This window comes from Austrofundulus limnaeus, unplaced genomic scaffold (assembly GCF_001266775.1).
Source record: "Austrofundulus limnaeus strain Quisiro unplaced genomic scaffold, Austrofundulus_limnaeus-1.0 Scaffold1351, whole genome shotgun sequence".
Lineage (NCBI taxonomy): Eukaryota > Metazoa > Chordata > Actinopteri > Cyprinodontiformes > Rivulidae > Austrofundulus > Austrofundulus limnaeus.
In genome coordinates, this window is record NW_013953753.1 from 36,464 (window position 1) to 55,107 (window position 18,644).

General features: G+C 39.4%; 3 protein-coding genes across 7 annotated transcripts in view; 1 reads left to right on the plus strand and 2 right to left on the minus strand.

Moving 5' to 3' along the window:
* The window catches only part of nyap1 (neuronal tyrosine phosphorylated phosphoinositide-3-kinase adaptor 1), a 21,228-nt gene extending 19,887 nt beyond the window's left edge, over window positions 1–1,341 (minus strand). Inside the window, exon 1 of one of the 2 annotated variants that reach the window (XM_014031949.1) lies at window positions 774–1,341. The gene's annotated coding sequence lies outside the window, so the exon portion shown is untranslated. The remainder of the gene's footprint in view (window positions 1–773) is intronic. The other variant, XM_014031948.1, reaches the window with a different exon arrangement.
* Window positions 1,342–2,239: 898 nt separating this feature from the next.
* On the plus strand, window positions 2,240–7,559 carry mogat3b (monoacylglycerol O-acyltransferase 3b). Of its 4 annotated transcripts, none has more exons than XM_014031951.1 (9): window positions 2,240–2,315; window positions 2,501–2,751; window positions 3,134–3,224; window positions 3,335–3,442; window positions 4,773–4,843; window positions 6,060–6,264; window positions 6,482–6,656; window positions 6,726–6,910; window positions 6,994–7,559. In XM_014031951.1, the coding sequence occupies exons 3-9, from the start codon at window positions 3,143–3,145 to the stop codon at window positions 7,146–7,148; spliced, it is 981 nt and encodes a 326-aa protein (XP_013887405.1). In that variant the 5' UTR covers window positions 2,240–2,315; window positions 2,501–2,751; window positions 3,134–3,142; the 3' UTR covers window positions 7,149–7,559. The 4 variants fall into 4 exon arrangements, with proteins under 4 accessions (XP_013887405.1, XP_013887407.1, XP_013887404.1 ...); XM_014031953.1 differs by having other exon boundaries at window positions 2,501–2,656; XM_014031950.1 differs by lacking the exon at window positions 2,501–2,751 and having other exon boundaries at window positions 2,243–2,315.
* Window positions 7,560–9,734: 2,175 nt separating this feature from the next.
* The window catches only part of srrt (serrate RNA effector molecule homolog (Arabidopsis)), a 10,427-nt gene continuing 1,517 nt past the window's right edge, over window positions 9,735–18,644 (minus strand). The window contains exons 2-20 of the mRNA XM_014031954.1: window positions 18,462–18,582; window positions 18,164–18,292; window positions 17,937–18,083; window positions 17,640–17,828; window positions 15,627–15,796; window positions 15,311–15,495; window positions 15,128–15,238; window positions 14,759–15,044; window positions 13,731–13,873; window positions 13,560–13,621; window positions 13,374–13,452; window positions 12,879–13,070; window positions 12,625–12,795; window positions 12,341–12,494; window positions 11,501–11,694; window positions 10,470–10,626; window positions 10,273–10,365; window positions 10,090–10,189; window positions 9,735–9,991 (exon numbers count right to left, since the gene is read on the minus strand). Coding sequence (XP_013887408.1) covers window positions 9,916–9,991; window positions 10,090–10,189; window positions 10,273–10,365; window positions 10,470–10,626; window positions 11,501–11,694; window positions 12,341–12,494; window positions 12,625–12,795; window positions 12,879–13,070; window positions 13,374–13,452; window positions 13,560–13,621; window positions 13,731–13,873; window positions 14,759–15,044; window positions 15,128–15,238; window positions 15,311–15,495; window positions 15,627–15,796; window positions 17,640–17,828; window positions 17,937–18,083; window positions 18,164–18,292; window positions 18,462–18,580 — 2,757 coding nt within the window. The 5' untranslated portion in view covers window positions 18,581–18,582 and the 3' untranslated portion in view covers window positions 9,735–9,915. The remainder of the gene's footprint in view (window positions 9,992–10,089; window positions 10,190–10,272; window positions 10,366–10,469; window positions 10,627–11,500; window positions 11,695–12,340; window positions 12,495–12,624; window positions 12,796–12,878; window positions 13,071–13,373; window positions 13,453–13,559; window positions 13,622–13,730; window positions 13,874–14,758; window positions 15,045–15,127; window positions 15,239–15,310; window positions 15,496–15,626; window positions 15,797–17,639; window positions 17,829–17,936; window positions 18,084–18,163; window positions 18,293–18,461; window positions 18,583–18,644) is intronic.

Genomic DNA, 18,644 nt, shown 5'->3' on the forward strand with positions numbered 1-18,644 from the left:
GGGGGGGGGGGGGGGGGGGGGGTTTACTGCGGCACTATATTGAGCAACAATCAGTCCCTCACGCAAAACAAGCGAGCCTTTTCTCTTTAAATAGGAACAACRAGAGGAGAAATCTCATCAGGGTGTCCAGACACCTGGCCAAAAGGCGCGCGCGCGCGCCGACACACTCTCACCTGCCTGCGCACACACTTACACACACTTACGCACAGTCACACACACACCACGTCACCCGTATTTTCACAATCGCAATACCGCCCATACACACACGCACACACACACACACACTGTTAACCCTGCTGTATTTACGCACGTTTATATTCATGCAGACGTTTTGGCATTATTATTATTATTATTATTATTATTATTATTATTATTATTATTATTATTATAGCTGCTGCCGCTGCGAATAAAGCAAGGCCAGTGCGTGTTCCTGCATCTCCAGTCAGCTGATGATGGTTTGTTTTGGGCTGAAATATTAATCAGAGCTCGTCACGACCATCCACGCTGCGCCTCGAGCTTCTTCTCCTCCATATGTGCCACGAGAGCTGCGAGTCCGCAAGGTTGAACAAAATGTATCCGTGAAATGATTTTTTTTTTAAAAAAAAGACATTATGAGTATTTTTATTAATACTATAAGCCCCCTCGCTCCTCTCCGCTAATTAGACGGCGCCTTTCGGCCCCTGACAGCTGCCTAGATGTGGGTTAGATGATGCAAGCCGGGCTGATTTATGGAGCAAAACACACGGGGGTCCATTGTGGATCCGAGTACATACCTTGGTCACTAGATCTCCTGTTGGCGCAGAGGTGTCAGGACGAGGCGACAACCCAGACACATAAAACAAAATAAAAAAAAATCAGACAACAACAAAACCACGCCGGTTGTTGATGACACAGCTGTCTTGGCGTCGGAGGGGAGGGTGGCTGGAGGAAAAAAATCCAATATGTGTCAATTGAAAAATCCGATATTCAGACGCACATAGTCGGACTGACGCCTTCTCCTCGACGGGAAACCTCCTCCATGTTCGGGAGAACCAGCAGAGCCGGAGCCATTTCTGCTTTTTTACTACCGAGGCGCGGCGGCGGTGAGGAGGTCTGACAGAAACCCATGATGCTGCTGCTCAACGCGGCGTTCCAGACAGCAAAAACACCCCCTCAGAACCAGAACCATGCTGCTGCCCGAGAGAGAGGGGGGGAGATATCAATCAAACGGTTCAAAATGTCAAAATAAACAAAATAAGAATAAAAAAGATGAAAATAAAAACGCGCGGACATCAACGCGCTGCGTTGGCGCGGAGCATCCTCCTCACCGCGCATTTGCATCCATATTAATATTCATCCAGCAGGCTACTTCCTGAGAGCAGACGAGTGGTTGTTTTTTTTTTTATTTTTTTATCAGAAAGGAGGAGAAAAAAACATCTAATAAAAAAGTACCTGAGGGTTCTGCGTCCAGCTGCGATAAGAGACTTCAGCTCAGAGCAGGACCAAAATGACTCATATTTATTAACACAAGCCTTGATAAAACTAATAAAATAATAAAAATATCACACTAGAAAATGTGTAATGGCCAACATCAACTTTAAATAACCCAAGCTAAAATAAGTGTCTATACAACTAAGAGCAGGAATAGTCATCAGCACAGCAGCATCAGGCAGAAACTCAGACTAAAAAGCAAGCCTCAAACAAGTCGCTATGCAAAATCTACACATCACGTCATTAAATGTGTTTTTATGTTCCCCCAGGGTTTTACATCAATGACATAAAAGGTTAGAACACACTCTTCACTTTTAAATAGAAGTTTTGAGTTAGAATATATTATGCTCTAAAATGTAAATAATAATAATAATCAATAATAATCAAGAAAACAAAAAATGCACTTATTAAAACACTCACAATTAAAATACTCTCTTTTTATTTTCAAGTCTTATCCCCTCACAACTAAAACAAGCTGGACACAATAAAGTATCAAATTAATCAGCTGAAGACCCCTTTCCAGACCCCTGACCCAGATCAAGTATTAAAAGTAAGTCTTTGTCATTTCTTCATAATAAATATGAGGGAGGAAGATATTAAATTGTTCAGATTGATTTTATGTTGACAAAATAAACTGTCTGAACATGTTTTTAAGTCTCTCATATATGTAATGTAGCTCTTTGTTTGGCTCTTTCTCTGTGCATTTGACTTTAAATACCTCCAGGTGGGCGGACACCTTTCTACTTCCTGTTTAACTCCTGCCTTGTGAAACACCTGCAGCAATGACAGATTCTATCCTGGCCCCAGACAAAAAATCATGTATGGTAATTCTGAGCCAACATCTGGTAATCATTTTTAATCAATTCTTTCTGATAAGAGAAGAGCCATGACTTGTCCTTTATTTACATGTTAGCAAAGAGAAAGACTTGATAAGAAGTGTACTTTTAAGCTTTTAACAAATCAGATGAGCATGTACTAGATTTGTTTCTTTCAGAATAAACAGATTGTTACGTAATCTTTTTATTCCCAGCTGGAGAGAACAAAATCACTTTCTGCCCCTTCTGATGATGTTCCCAAGATCCATTATGCAAAGTAACCAAACTGAACTGACCCAGTGAGCTGACTGACTCACACAGCGTGCAAGTTAAAGTATCGGGGGAGTGGATTTGTTATCAGCAGCCTCTCAGTARGTGATCTGGTCAAAGTGCACTGTGGTGAACTGTGAAAAACCCAGTGAGAGTTGATCCATTCAAATTAACCTCAGAAATAAACTCCACGAAGGTAAAGTATTGTCTTCTTTGTTGGACAGAATGATCAGAATTAGATATTCGTTGTAATCACTGCAGGCCAAAGCTGATTTTTGTGTCTATCCAAGTTTGGATATGTGAGCAGATTATTAATTGTATAAGCTATATCAGCTCGTTTCATGAGCGAGCCATTTCATCAGACTGCTGAACAAGTTTAGTTTTTAGATTTCTTTACCCTCAAAAAAGGGGAAGCCTGAGGACACGAGCTGCAGCGCTGATAATCTGTTCTCAGTCATAAAGACATCTATGATCTGTTTTATTATCTTCAACTCATTTAAGCATTATTTTTCCCCTTGCCCATGAACTTTAATGAACTGAGGTTTAGTGTAAAATGGCAACTGTGCTCTGACCTCCAGGTTGCGAAAATGACTAAAGAAAAAACTCAGAGGAAGGAGTTCATAGAAGCAATAAGTGTTCTTCAATGGGTGCTGAGTTTTCTTTTTTTGGGTAAGATTTAATCAGTTTCTGACTTTAAGTACTGATTCTGCATGAGCTCATCAGACTTTTCTTGTGATCTTGTTACACGGACTGTGGAAACCCTGATCTTGCACCTCCAGGAGTGGCTTGTTTAATCCTGATGGTTTATCTGATGTTTACCTCCCTGTGGCCGCTGGCCACTCTGTACTTCATATGGATGGTGAAAGACTGGTACACCCCTGAAAAAGGTACTTTTATATTGTATGCATTTACTAATTTAGACATTTTGACAGTCAGGACTACATATTTTTTTTAATGTTTTCTGTTTTGTGATGTTACGTTGACTGGAGTTTATCATACTTTTTCAATTCTGAGACGTTTACTGTTTATGGCAGCCCATATGCATCAGAATAAAAACTCATACTTAAAGTATCAGAGGTCTATGGGGTTTTCAATAAAACGTGATGCTTTTTTGTCTTTGGTCTGATGTTTGAGGCCATTTGATGTCTGAGGATGTCCTAAAATGTGYACCATATGCTACTTATACTGACCCATTTAGTTCCTAGCATTTTATTTATTTTTATTTATTAACCATTATTCAACCAGGCAAATTCCATCAAAGTCTCTTTTGCAAGGGAGGCCTGAAGGCAACCTGTTGGCCATGTTTCTGGTCTGTGGGGAAAACCAGAGTACTCGAAGAAAATCCACACAAGCACAGGGAGAACGTGCAAACTCCCCACAGAAAGATGCCACATTCAAACCAGAGACTGAACCCAGGAGGACCAGGAGCCTCATAATTGGACTTCAGCTTTAGATTGTCCCGACACTGTTTGTATGTGCGGGTGTAACCAAGCTCTGCCATTGTCTGGGAAATCTCCTGGTATATTGTCTTGTTGCATGCATCTGCCAATAAATTTAAAAAGGTCATCAGACCCTCCAGTAAGGGGTTAAACAACTCTTGAAATGCTCAGAGAAGAAATAGCAATTCTGACACAGTTTGCAGTCATTGCTGTGTGGATCATAGTTCCATTAACCAATGGTTGCTACATGCTTCCCATTTTGAAAAATTTGTCTGGCCCAGTTAAACCAGCCTTACGTAAACCAAACCACAACTGGGACAGTTGTGGTTTGCCATCCTTAAAAACAGTGCCATCATTGCCAGACCTGGCCCACCTCTGGTTGACAAACTACTTGTCATGTCAGCAGTGCCAGTTTAAYACCAGATCTGGCCCACACCACAAATCACAGCTTCGTAGCAAAACAACCAATCACAGCAGAGCASAGCATCTAAATGATCCGACAACAAAGCAAAACAGTACAACATATAATCAGTCAGTAATGAATTTATCTATTGTGTGTCAGTGTTATAGAGGAATAAAATGGTCCATTGGCAGCTTCCTAAACCAAGAAATGCTTTATTACAGTTTATTCAGTATAATTTTATCTACCTTCAATATATCCCTTTTTGACTTTTTTTCTGCATGTAAAATGGATTGCTTTGACAATAAGCATCTCAATAAAGTAAACCCAAATAAAACTGAGACTCCTTTAGTTTAAAGACATTTTTGTGTCCATCAGGGGGAAGAAGAACAACATTTGTGAGGAAGTGGAAGGTTTGGGAACACTTCAGAGACTATTTCCCAATTAAAGTAAGTTTCATTAAGCCTTTTTCCCCTATCAGATTTACTGTCATCATTTGATGTAGTTTGATAAAAAATTTAAATGAACGACAACCAAAAATCTAAAATAGTTTCTTACTTAAATAAAATGTTTATCCAAGACAGAAAGCTATCAGTCATTCATGGCATTTCTTTCCCTCTGTTCTTCATGCAAACACACTTTCAAAATGGGGTTTCTGCCATTTAAGGAGACAGACCAATTAGTTTCTGTACGAACTTCTTCACTCCTTTTTGAAACGTGCCAAACGTGGTTTTTACATCTTGTTAAAAATAATCCAGTAAGATCTGTGGATTAAAGGAGGCACCATATGTTGCTGTAAAACCTCAGTACCTTCTCGGAGGTGTAAATGAGCTTTGCCAACACTGACACCACCCCAAACCATCACAGAGTCTGCTATTGGGACTTGTTACTCAAAAACATTTTTATCTTTGGTCCAGTTCTTTCAAACCCACTTGTCAGACCATGAGCCTCATTTTCACTGCGTGATGTTTCGTTCAGAGAGGCTCTTACTGCCTCTGGACAAAGTTAACACAAGGCTTCTGTTTGAAACTGTACATTTTTCAGTGACATTAATGAATTTACCGCTGTATTTTGGCACAGAACCAATGTTTTCTAATTCATTACCCATGTAGCTTTAAAAGTAATTTAGAAATGACAGTTCTGGTTGAATACTTGTCTAATTTAATGTATGTAAAAATAGCAGATACACTAGAAATATAGGTTTTGGGTTATGCCTTCATTGAAATACAAATGTAAATTATCCAAGTCACCCCCAGCTTCTTTTAATTTTGGGTTAAGAAACAATATCTTGAGTTAAGTCATTTCATCTTTTACACTCATCTACAGACCAATGGCCACTGGACCTGACTCAGCCTTGTTAGATTTTTCTACCTGGATTATAAAACGTATCAGAAAAACTTAAATCCTTTGCATGCATTTCCAATAAATTTTCCAATGACTTCAAAACTTTCCTGAGATGTGTACAAATGAAGCATAATACTGCAGCTCAGGTAAAAGTCCCTGGAATAAATCATCTTTGTTATAAAACACTTCCATTAACAGGTTAACATAAAACTCTGCTTCTTATCTCCACACGGTCTGATAAAGTGCTGTAAAAGTAGGTTTGGTTTTCTGATTAATGGCAGAATCTGACTGATCAGCGAGTTCTTACTGTTTTCTGCTCAGCTGGTGAAGACGGCAGAACTGAGTCCAAAGAAAAACTACATCTTTGGCATCCATCCACATGGAATCATGAGCGCTGGAGGCTTCGCCTGCTTCAGCACAGAGGCCTGCGGCTTTGCCGAGGAGTTTCCTGGGGTGAAGTCCACCTTGGCCACACTGGCAGGCCTATTCAAATTACCACTCTTCAGGGAATACCTCATGGCTGCAGGTATTTACCAAGTCGACAACCCTAATATTATAGACTGTTAGTCTCAACCTTTTAACCTTTTTGGCAAAACTGACAAACGACCAACAAGTTTTTATTGACAGTGTTTTGTTATGCCTACACCTGCTCAGATCATTTGGTCCATCCTATAATGTTCTTGCCTTTAAACCAAATTAGTCTCAATGAGATGAACCGCTGAGGCTCTTGTCCATGTCTCAAGGTCTTTGTCCGGTCAGCAAAACGAGCCTCGTCCACCTCCTGTCTAAAAACGGCAAAGGAAATGCGGTGGTGATTGTGGTGGGGGGTGCGGCTGAGTCTCTGTCCTCCTCTCCTGGAGTCAACACGGTGGTCATGAAGCAGAGGAAAGGGTTTGTCAGGACGGCTCTGGAGTTTGGGTGAGAACACACAGACTGAGGCATGCTGTAGGTTATCACTGCTACAATAACTTCCATGGTTTTCCACAGAGCTGATCTGGTGCCGGTTTACTCCTTCGGGGAGAACGAGCTTTTCCAGCAGGTGGTTTTCTCAGAGGGCAGTCTGGGCCGCAGGCTGCAGGACTTGTTTAAAAAGATAACGGGTTTCGCTCCATGTCTATTTGTCGGGGAGCGCTTYGTACTCTTGCCCTACAGGACCCCAGTCACTACTGTCGGTGAGTATTTCACAAACCCTCCAATTAATACCAAAAGCATTCCATGGACTGAGCCCGTTTTCCTATAAATCATTGCTTTTCAGTGGGAAGTCCAATCTCAGTGCCACTGAAGGTCATGCCGACGGAGGAGGAGGTTGATCATTATCACCGCCTCTACATGGAGGCTCTAGCCAAATTATTTCATGAACACAAGGTCAGCTGTGGACTTTCTGAGGATCACAAGCTTCAGTTTATTTAGACTTTTCTCACCAATGTTGAACCGTTCATACTGTGGCTTTCAGCGGAGATTACTGGAGTAATTTAACAAATGTACTGAGGGCATTTTCGTGCACATTTCTAGAGTTGTCAAAATGTTTATATTAACAAGGCCTTGTGAGTCTTTTTGACCCAAGACCTGCAGGAGGGTCATAGACACTAAAAGCGTGGTGGTGGGGTGCGGTTATCCATGCTGCTACTGGATGCAGACATTTACAGCACCTTGAAACAGTGTTTTAAAAAAGTATTTGTAGCCTTTGAACTTTTCCACAATTTGTCATGCCACAATCACAAACTTCAAAGCATTTTACTGGGATTTTAAAGAGGACATATCATGCAAAATCCACTTTTATTTAGTTGTTAAATGCATTTTGTTGTATTTGGAGTATCTGTGAGTGCGGAAAAGTTGAATTTAGTCTCTCCTGGTGCTGCAAAGATATCTTTATATTCTGTTCAGTTTTTTTCTATTGAATTATTACGTCAAAGTATTTGCGATGGGATTTTTGAACAAGATCTGGACTCACCAACTACTTTTGTCATTTTATTCTCCTCTGTGTCAGACTCTGGCTCCAACATGTGAGGCTGGATGGACAAATCTTGTTGACATCTTTTAATCAATTTGTAAATACAAAGTTTCTGCGCTGCTATATAGTCGTAAACCCCTCTATCTAACTGGAGTGGACTGGCCTGGAAGTGGACGGGGGGCGGGGTCTGAATCGCCTCCTTTAGTTTTAAAGAGACAGTCTCAAAGCGATTTGATCTGAGACGCACCTCWGAAAAGGGGTGAAAGAGGGGCTTGTGGAGTTACAATGAGGAATTCAAACCAAAACACTGCAGTTCCACTTTATATAGACCACAACTGAATGATTTAAATRTGAAAAAGGGTGTTTCTTTAAGTACTTCTCACAACAAAGTAGTGCATAATCGTGCTGCAAAAGGAACTGGGATGATGGACTGTGCTCAATATTTTACACCGTTTTGTTTTCATGATGCTGTTTGATCACTATGTGTTTGATTAAAGACCTCTGATGCCTTTAGAGCTGCTGGATTTATACTGGACCTACCAGGTAAATTTACACACAGGTGGATTCTAACCGTTTGCTGTTCTGGATTTTAGTTTGGGGTATCCGAGTAAAGGAGCACGCCACACATTTGAGATTTTTATGTATTACAAACAACCTAAAAACCATTTATCACTTTTTATTTCCACTTCACATTTTGTTTGATTGATTTTATTAAATCCCAGTAAAATACTTTGAAGTTTGTATTAAGGTTTGAGGCTTATAAAATACATTTTGAGGCACTAAAATGGCTAAATAATAGATGTAAAAAACATGTAGAAAAAGAAATTTTATTTAGACATAAAAGTGAAATTGTGACAAGATTTAATCTGTCAATGTGTGTTTATGATTAGGATTTTCTAAAAATCCTAAGGAGCACAAATATTTAAAGCATCAGCTTTCCAGTTCATCCTAATAAAACTGCTAAAACTAGTATTTTTTGTTTGTTTTTATAACTCTTTTTTTTTTTTAAAAAATATGCTGGTTTACATGTATCGTAGCTACAGCTCATCTAAATTATGTCATATAAATCTACAGAGTAGGCAACAAACAGRAATTTTCCATAATTCATTTTCATTAGTGGTGATTAAATGTTAGTGTTCCTTCTCTAATGAGACTGAACAGATCTTACAGGAGTGAAGTTTTATAAACTCATCGTTGTTGAAGATCTCCTTTACTTTCCTATATTTTTCCAGCCCAAGAGACCGTTTTAAAGACCTCCTTGTTACTCATGTTTAACTTATGAACCCTCTTAAGACTAAAATGTTTCGTCAGTATCTTCTTTCAGCTCTAGTTAAGAGAGATTTCTTGGAAAAAATGAGTTTTTTTCTCCATTATTATTTGATGAACCAACATAAAGCAGTATTTAATTAGATTGCTTAATAATTACACAATGTCCTAATTGTTATATTAATAGGTTTAATGGTTTATTTTCCACCCCATGTCCCACGAGTGTGCATTTTCCATTTTTTTAATTGGCATCTAAAACTGAATTATAGCGTTTGTGTAAATCGTCTCCTCCTGGCTTACATTTGTTTTAGGAATTAAAACTTAGTGAGGATGCAGCTTATAATGTATTTGCAAATGTTTTCCAATAATAATAATGTATAAGCTATAAATAAAGTGCTGCTATGTTGTACATGCTTTAATATATTTGTCTGCGTTTACTTCTGATCTTGTCAGTGGAAATGAAAAACTACAAAGTCCAAATAATAAATTGTTTGATTTTTTACTTGTCTTTCATTTCTCATTTACTTTGCAGAGTTAAAGCCAGGTCAACAGTTTAAGAACAAAAAACTATATATTTTAATTATTTCAATACCTGAAATTTGTGCTTTTAATGTGAACGTGTCAAATTAAATTAGTTAAGGCCCAACACTGATTCTTAAGTGTCTTAATAAGGATTTGATTTGTCATGGATGAACTTTCTGGGTGGATTTTTTTCATCAGCTGTTTGTCATTTGATTTCTGCGATTTGCCTAAAGTCAAACAAACAAAAGACTATTGGATTTATTGACTTAAACCAACTTTATTGTTGAACCAGTTGACAGCAGTACAGAAGCATCTTATAGTTGCACAACCATTACAAAATGAAATACTTATGAAAAGAAATAATGTTAAGTACTAAAAAAACAGGCAGAAAAAAAACACTGCTAAAGAGTAAAAGGTAGGAGGGACTGAGTGAACCTTCTAAAAGAAGTCCATATCGTCTGGTGCGTCCAGGTCTCGATATTCGATGATGTTTCGTGGATCTCCTCGGGACATTCTGAGATGGTTCAGGGTTGAAGGAGGAAAAACAAACAGGAATGAGCTTGAAAACAAACAGCTGACTCGTTCAAAAAGCCCACGTAGAACTGGTCTTACCTGATGTTGCGTGGTTTTCCCAGGTAGCCACCTTGGCCCCGGAAGTTGTCATAGTTTCCTCTGCCTCCTCCAAACTGATTAGGTGGGTAAGGAGGCCCACCTGGGACAAAAGAATTTAGAGATTAAAGCCTGGTTGAAAAAAAAACATTCAGACTATTTGAACATGTTTAAGCAGTAACATACCGCCGTATCCCATCAGTGGTGGGCGTGGCTGAACAAAACTCATTGGAACTTGAGGACCTTGAGGAGGGAATGGCAAAGTGGGAGAGAGCAAACCTGTAGGAAAAATAAGATGTTTATTTTATTCTTTACAAACAATTCACAGTTAATATCYAAGTCCAGGAGCTCTAACTGAAGTGTTTAGAAAGAACAGGACCAACCTTGCCCTGGACCAGGAGGAGGTGGAAGTTTGATCTCTGGAAGTGAYGGTCTCTTAGCATCCATGAGGAAATTGTTGAAAAACACAACCTCCTTTTTCACCTCTTCAATTTTGTCCCCATGTTTATTCAGGATGTGCTTCCGTACAAACTCTGGACCCTTGAAATTGATTTGAAATGAATGACATGTTGTAAACTCAGCTGCCAGCATGAACTATAACATCAAAACATTTTGTATCCACCTTATTCCTGAGGGAAATCTTTCACGATAGGATTTTGACTCAATTTAATTCACACATCTGCGATCCATATGACGCAATATCATATGTCTATCTAACAGTCATTATGTTAGATGAGCATATACCAATCCACATCAGGCACATGATGAGAATATGGAGCGTTTTTCATTCTGCTCTAATATAACTGACTCAATCATTTTTATCAGTATATTGATGTGGAAACTGAATCAGTGGCTACAACGTTTTGAACACAGACCCAAACAAAAAAAGTGTTATAGAAAGAAAGTGGCAGTTTTCATCACCTATCTACAGATGATGAGTCAAGAAGAATGTGGCTGAAAAGTCAGAATATGAAGCGACTACCAAAACTCTGCAAGTTTGCTTATTTCACTTTGTTTACAAACAGCCGACGGAGGAAAACCTGCATCCTACTTTACGCCTTGGTAAACCTCTGGCGGAGAAGGGACATTGGATCCTCTGAAGGATTTTAAAAAGTGTGACAAGAACATTAGGTATGATTTCAAATATATGAAGAGCACGGCCTTAGTTGTTTGGTATTATCTGTAGTTAATATGCAACGAGTGTTTATGGCATGGCGGACCAGCATAAAACTAAAAATATTGTAGTTTCACGACAGCCTTGTTTAAGAGTAAACCCAGAGGCAGTTAAAAAAAATCTTACTCTAAATTTTATATTGTAGTTGTGATAGTGTACCACTGAAAATGGTTCCCATAATTCACACAAGTCTTGGAATAAGGTGGATAAATTACACTGCAGCATTTTTCTAAGCCTCACCTTAAATTTCTTGCCGCTTAGAGGGCAGAGCCATTTGTCTTTTCCCAGCTCTTGAGTGTTGGCAGACACAAACTTCTCCACTTCCTCCTCGGGATCCTTACGACCCATCTTCACCGCCTCCTCTTCAGACAGGACTTCTTTTAAACTAAACAATGGAGACAACTTCTCCTCCATCATTTTCTGCCACTGTTGCACTGTTTAAAGGAAACAAGAAAGATGCACAAAACATGTGACCAAAACTTTGAGTTGAAGAAGAGCCTTATTGTGGTTTATTGTGAACATGTTTTGCCAAAAACGTGCTGAAGTCACACATGATCTGACTTCACAGTCTAACYTTCCCAACCCCTGGACTTCCTTTGACACACACATTACACTCAYCTACTGTGCTTGAATTAATCACTTTATTTTAACTTTATTACAATACTGTGCAATATCAGTAACCAAGTCTACAATATCACTAYAGTTTACTTTTGTTCCTAACTTTTTACTTTAAGTGTATGTTTGCACTAATCTGTTTGCACACRTATATAATAATAAAAGGCGTTCATTCATTTTAAAGGTCCAGAGTGGGTGATGTAGTGACATCTAGTGGTGAAGCATCAGTAATACAGACATGAATAAATCACAGATATGATCAAGGTGACCTGAGTTCAATAAAAACAATACRTATAGATTTCTGACTGTTCTTTTAATATATTTCTTTAAAAACTCTTACTGAAACTTGCACCAATACATCATTAACCAAAATGTAACTATGCCATTCAAAAAAAAAAGCAATTAAGTGCATCTAGTCTCAGTTTTTTAGCTCCTAAACAAAATGTGGTAAATAAACACACTGACCCTCTCCTTGTGTAATCCGATTGGGAGGAATGGGTCCACGGACGTGGATCATGCCGCAGCGATTGGGCATTTCATCCTCGCTGGGATACTCGCAGGTGTTGTAGTAATCGACCGAATGAACAAGCCGCAGATACAAGATCAAACGGTCTAAAACCTGAAATTAAAAAAAAAATAATCTCAAAACAGTTGTAAATAACTAATCCACCAACTTGGGCCATTTAGACCAGAACRAATTAATATTGTTTTAATTTGGAGCCATGTTTTATGCAAATAAAAAATGAAACCTTGGCTAGTTTGTCGTCTCTTTCCACAGTCATCTCTGTAGGGTTTCCTTCTTTAGAACTCTCCTCAGGATCCAATCCACCCCCAGAGCCCAGGAGCTCCTCTTCCTCAGCACTCACCTCCTCTATCAGGTAGTCAGTGATATTCTTCAGCACGGGATTCTGAGCTGGCAACTGTTAGAAAAGAAAAACMTATTAGAATGACTCATTAAAAACCTCAAACATTTACAAAACGTTGARGAGTTGATCAACAGTACCTCAGAGCCCTGGCCCTCCTCTTGAGTTCTGCTGCTCCACAGGCTCCCCTTCTCATCCAGAGCATGAATGAGCTTGGCCGACAGCTTGATGTCGTTGCGGAGCACCTGCTTATGCTGAGTGATGCCGTTCACGTTACGCACCCTGCGAACCAAGTCCCGGTTCACCCCTGGTGCCAGTTCACAGTCTCGCAGCTTTAAAAAAACAAACAAACAGTGAAACAAAGATTTAATGGTAAAATTTGCACAAGTAAGAATAAGATGAAAAACACTAAAAGACTCTGAACACATCCTTTAACTGCAGCTTTAATAAAATAATTAAAAAAGCAGAAAAGTTATTAAAAATACAAATGTAATCTAACAGTGCCAAGTCAAATATATGTATAAACAACARATAAATCTACAACCCATGCTGGTTTCTCTGTGTTAAAACAATAAAACCTTCATACAGAAGAGATAAAGCACATAAAATGTTTGACACGCGTCATGAACACCTACACGTATGTTCTGTAAATCCCAACAGATTTCCTTGATATTGACACTACGGTCAAACGTCACCCAGCAGCGTCTGAAAAACCTGAAAAAGGACAAGCTTCACTAAAACACTTTGTATCTTTGTTCTCGTGTCACACAATGAGTGCCTTCATACAATTATTAAAGGGAAAGTTGTTTTTTTAAGCCAACCTGCGCTCAGGATGAGGGTCAGACAAGCAAACACGCAGAAAACCAGGGTAACGCCGACACAGCTTTGGAGAAAACAAACATACATTTAAAGGTCAGATAAACACAAAATGTATTTAATATAAGTGATTCTACATTTCTCAGGTGATCTATATTGTTTATGTTTTAACTCACAGCCACAATCTCAGCCTTGGAGATAGTCGGAGCAATGCTCCTCATGAACAGAGAGCAGGTTTTGTGCAGCGGCCGCGGTCTGGGAGAGTCATCTTTGGGCTTCTTCTCTTCCTTCCTGTTCTCCTCAGACTTTTGTTTCTCTTCTAGGACATTCAACGAAAGAAAGCAAACCGAGTGACCATGTTCATCATCTGATTGTAAAACTCTTGAAATTAGTTAGAAATCCTTTAAAGGGGAGGTATTACGTAATTTCCTGGAACATAGTTCAATTCTACACCTCAAGTAACTCCTTATGTCAACCGCTGCTGTGGTACCTTCAGTTGTTATGAAAATGCTGTATATATCAAAAATTGGACTTTGCATCAAAGTCTGTTTAAAGCAACTTGAAATTGGCCTCTCTCTCTTTAGGAACCTCCTACCATTTCTGACACTCCCGCTTCATCATGTAATCATAACAATGCTTCATGCTGTTTAATATATTGCATAGTATTTTGTTGTAAAAATAAAAAAATATATAAAAAAAGCAATATTATATAATATCGGTTTTTGAAATTGGTAGCTCAGAGTACAGTTGAAWCTTACTCGAATGATCACACATTGTACCCAAAAACTATGTTACTGATGTACATGTAAAACAGTTTTTGGGTATAAGAAGCTACTTTTTGCGAAGAAACTATAAATATATGTCATTATGAAGCTGTTTCCAATGAAAACATGAACATTCACTGTTTTTAAGATATGTTTTGCTAGTCTGGTGGARCTGTGAGGGAGGAGTGCTCTTTGGGCTGGGAGCTCAGCTGCAGACTGAGCTCCAGGGAGGAGCTTTGGTTAAATAGGCGGAGCTTTGTACCAGCAAGAGTTTAGACAGCTCCACGTGGCTACAGGAGATTCAAGGATTTATCAAACACCCATGAATGAGTCAAAGAAACACTCTGAATGTGTGTTTGATGAGGAAATTACATTACAACTCAAAAAAGTAAATTTTACATAATACCCCCTTTAAAAGCATCACAAATTTGATTCCTCACCTTCACCTTCCTCTTCTTCTTCGTCCTTGTCCTCTGCTTCCTCGTCCTTCTCCTCTGCTTCCTCGTCCTTSTCCTCTGCTTCCTCGTCCTTGTCCTCTGCTTCCTCGTCCTTGTCCTCTGCTTCCTCGTCCTTGTCCTCTGCTTCCTCGTCCTTGTCCTCTGCTTCCTCCTTCCTGTCGGGTTTGTCAGAGCAGTTGGAGTTGGAGTCAGAATCAGAGTCGGACTCGCTCTCTGAGGCCGAGGCTTCGTCGTCACTGTCCTCGCTGCGCTTCCTCTTTCTTCTTGCCTGTCGAATGAGAACACCAGGGCTGTGTGGGTGATGTCTTCATGTTGCAAACAAGTTATTTCTTCAATCAGAGCAACAATAACCTTTTTCGGTTCAGGCACTTCTTCTTTGACATCATGTTTTTCTGCCTCCTCTTTCACATCCTCCCCATCTGCTGTGGCTGCTTTGTCTGCGCCGGCAGAATCGCTTTCCTCCTGCAGAACAGTCAGCCATCATAACCAGCTCTATAAAATTAATGCCAACAGGAGTTTTTTTTATGTACACACCTTCTCTGTTTTGTCTTTTTCCACTGAGGGTTTGCGGTCTCCAGGCAATGCTTTAAGGTCTTCCTTCTTTGGAGACTCAGGTCCTCCTGGAACAGCCCCGGTCTTCTCCCTGTTCACCTCCTCTTCAGGTGGCATGTCCAAAATGCGAAGATCGTGGTCAGTCCCTCCTTCCATCTTTATCACAGCTAATGGCAAACAAAAGTTTGTATTTTAATGCAAAATAAAGAGGAAGTCAACTGTTCTCCCAAAACACTTCTGTTTTTTCAGTTAATAACAAAATCTCCAACATTTCTCTTTAAGCCGTCCGAGGCCTCACCTGCATCCAGAACCTTGATGATGGCCGGGGTCTTCTCGATGTCCATGGACACGTTATCAAACCAGCCGTTCTCCAACAGGAACATAAAGACATTCAGGCGATTGTGGAGGCCACTCTGAGCCTCTGCCTTAAGCCGGCTGGCCTCGTCTGGGTGGTATTTGGACCTGAACCTGTGTCCAGAGTTGGGATCCACAAAAGAGTGGGGAGGGAATGACGGGGGTTTGGGATGGAAAGGATGCAAAAGTTACAAAAGAAGAAGAAAAATAAATAAAATTACACATCCAAGCCACATTTTTTTGATGTCATAACATTATATTGAACATTTTGATTGATCTGAGCTTTTACAAAATCCTAATATGAGATTTTCAACAACTTAAACCCACAGTGCCAGGCTATTTGTTGAAACATCTTTAAAAAAAATTCAAATACATTAGTAGAAATTAAATGTATTTGAATTTTTGCATTTTGTGGTCTGTAGATCCTAAATCTAGTCTGTAATAATCATAGCTTATATTTAAAATACAAAAAAATAACTTACCAAAACATTACAAAAGACAATTTTCAATTAAGCATTTGATTATTGTAACATTAAATATGTTTATCATTGAGTGGACCACAGTTACCTTTTGCTCTGCCAGTTTAATAACAAATAATTACACAAAGGAGAGGGGTCTCTTCTGTCAAAATGCGCTCCACTTCACCCCAGTGGTGTGTCTGTATGCACACAAATTGGGTTTTGGGACTCGATTTGATCCAAATATGAAAAAGAAAATGATGCAGGAAAAAAAATACAAAAAAGAAGAAAAAACTCCTCCATGTGTGGAGGACTCCTCAGCTATCTTTCTAAAGTCCCTGGTACTTTGTGTCTAAAAGCAACTGCATTGTGCGCAGTGCGGACCCTCGCTGTCTAAGACTGACTGGTGCGGACGAGCTCCACTTCTCAGCTGGGGTAAGAAAAAAATCGTCGTCAACGTGGAAGTGAAGGGAAGGAGGATGGGTTAGGTCAAAACTGAACATATTTTTATACATGACACCTGTGGAACAAGTAGTAAGCATTAAAAACAATAAACAACTTGAACTGTATGATATTAAATAACAAAAATAATAATTCAACCAATAAAAAAAAAACAAAGAAGACTAAGATCTTTGTATTTTTACAAGCAGAAGCTTCGGCTCTGACTGACTGTAAACTCACAACACAAAAGCACTTAGCAAAATGACGCATGTTCATTACCATATTTATGTGAGTATAATGCAAAAAAATAGTTCAGAAAGTTGGGGGTCGTATTATACTAATACTAACGTCCAACCACAATAAATTTCCATATTTTCTTGGATTTAACTGAAGTATTGTGACAAAGGGGATAAATCATCATGATTGCTCCCTCTGCCGTCATGCATCCATCATGCATAACGAAGCACATAAATAACAACAGTAGTTGTTTTTTTTTWAAACACATCATGGTCAGATCATTTTGAGTGACATGTAGAAGCTCAAGCTGCTTCTCCGCACCCACAAAAATGCCCACAAGTGTCCCCAAAACAATCTGTTTCTCCCCCAGAGGGTACACCGCAAAGGCTGAAAAACCCTGAAGTCTGTATGAAATTAAGGGTATTATTATTATTATACACATGGCTAAGATTGTTTTATGCTTTTCAGGCTCAAGAATTTTTTTTTGCATTTTACTCGAATAGCATTATACACACATAAATACAGCAATCCTTTCTTATTCTGATATGTAGATATCAAGAGTACCAGCACTAATTATCTGAGCTGAATAGTCTACATTCTGATTTAATGGACTTCTTTGCTATTTTATTAATGTTAAATGTAACTTACGACACTTAAAACTATCATTATATCCTTTATAAAACACTAGTAATTCATAAAAAAARGGAAAAATATTGCTTGTTCCTAGTGATAAACCTAAAAACTAAAAGTAAAACACTTTAACAGCTATTTAATGTCACATTTAGGTAACAGTGTCATGGTAAAGGCAGCTCTGATCGTACCACTCTTCATCTTTATGAGCCAAAAAGAAGTCCTGCATCTGCTGCCGGCGGAAGTCAATCTTGTACTCATTGTAGCGCTTCACTGCTTCCGTCTCATCCACAGAGTCGTCCAAAGACAGAAGGAACTCCTTAAAGCTCTTCATTATCGGAGGGGGWGGACCCAAGTCTATGTCATGGATGTTACCAAGCCTAATGAAAGAAAGAGAGTTGGATTTAGTGTTGACTAGACCTGATCTGATTTAAGTGAAGTAGTTTTGGAAAACAATGAACTGACTGGTTCCCGAGTTCAATTCTCACCTGGCCTGAATGGGGATCCCCTGGTGAGGCTGCATGAGGTGCAGATCAGGGTGGCCCCAGTGCTGCGGCGGGCCATAGCTCGGCCCGCCTCCGCCACCAAATCCCAAGTCATACCCCCCGCGGTAGGGGTCTCCACCATGGTCATCCCTGTCAAGACACATAAACCAGATTGAATAAGAGAAGAACCCAGCAGGAGAATGTGTTCTCAGTGTTATTAATAATCTCACCAGTCTCTTCTCATGCGTTTCTGCTGGGGACTCATGTCGTGTCTGGATGGGGAAAATCTCTCTCTGCGACCTCGGTCATAATCCCGGTATTCGCCGCGACTACGACGTTCCCTGCCCCTATCCCACTCCCTGATGTGTTGATTAAAAAGAAAAACAAACATAAACTTACTTGTCTTGTGTGTTTCAGCAGAGTATCAGGAGAATTACACAACAGTCACTGAATAAGTGGTTGTATTAGGCTTCACTACACAAGGTTTCTGACTGAGATTTAATGAGATCAGTGTTTTCTGTCCAATACCTGTCGTTCCAGTCATCTCTGCGTCGGTCCTCTCTTTCTCTTGAACGATCATAATCACTTCTTTCCCGTCTGAACTTGTCTCTCCTCCTGCGGTCGTACTCATCATCACTGTCTCCCATCTCTAAATGATACAAGCAAAATAAAATTTAATGCGAATGAATAATGTTTATAATATATATATAT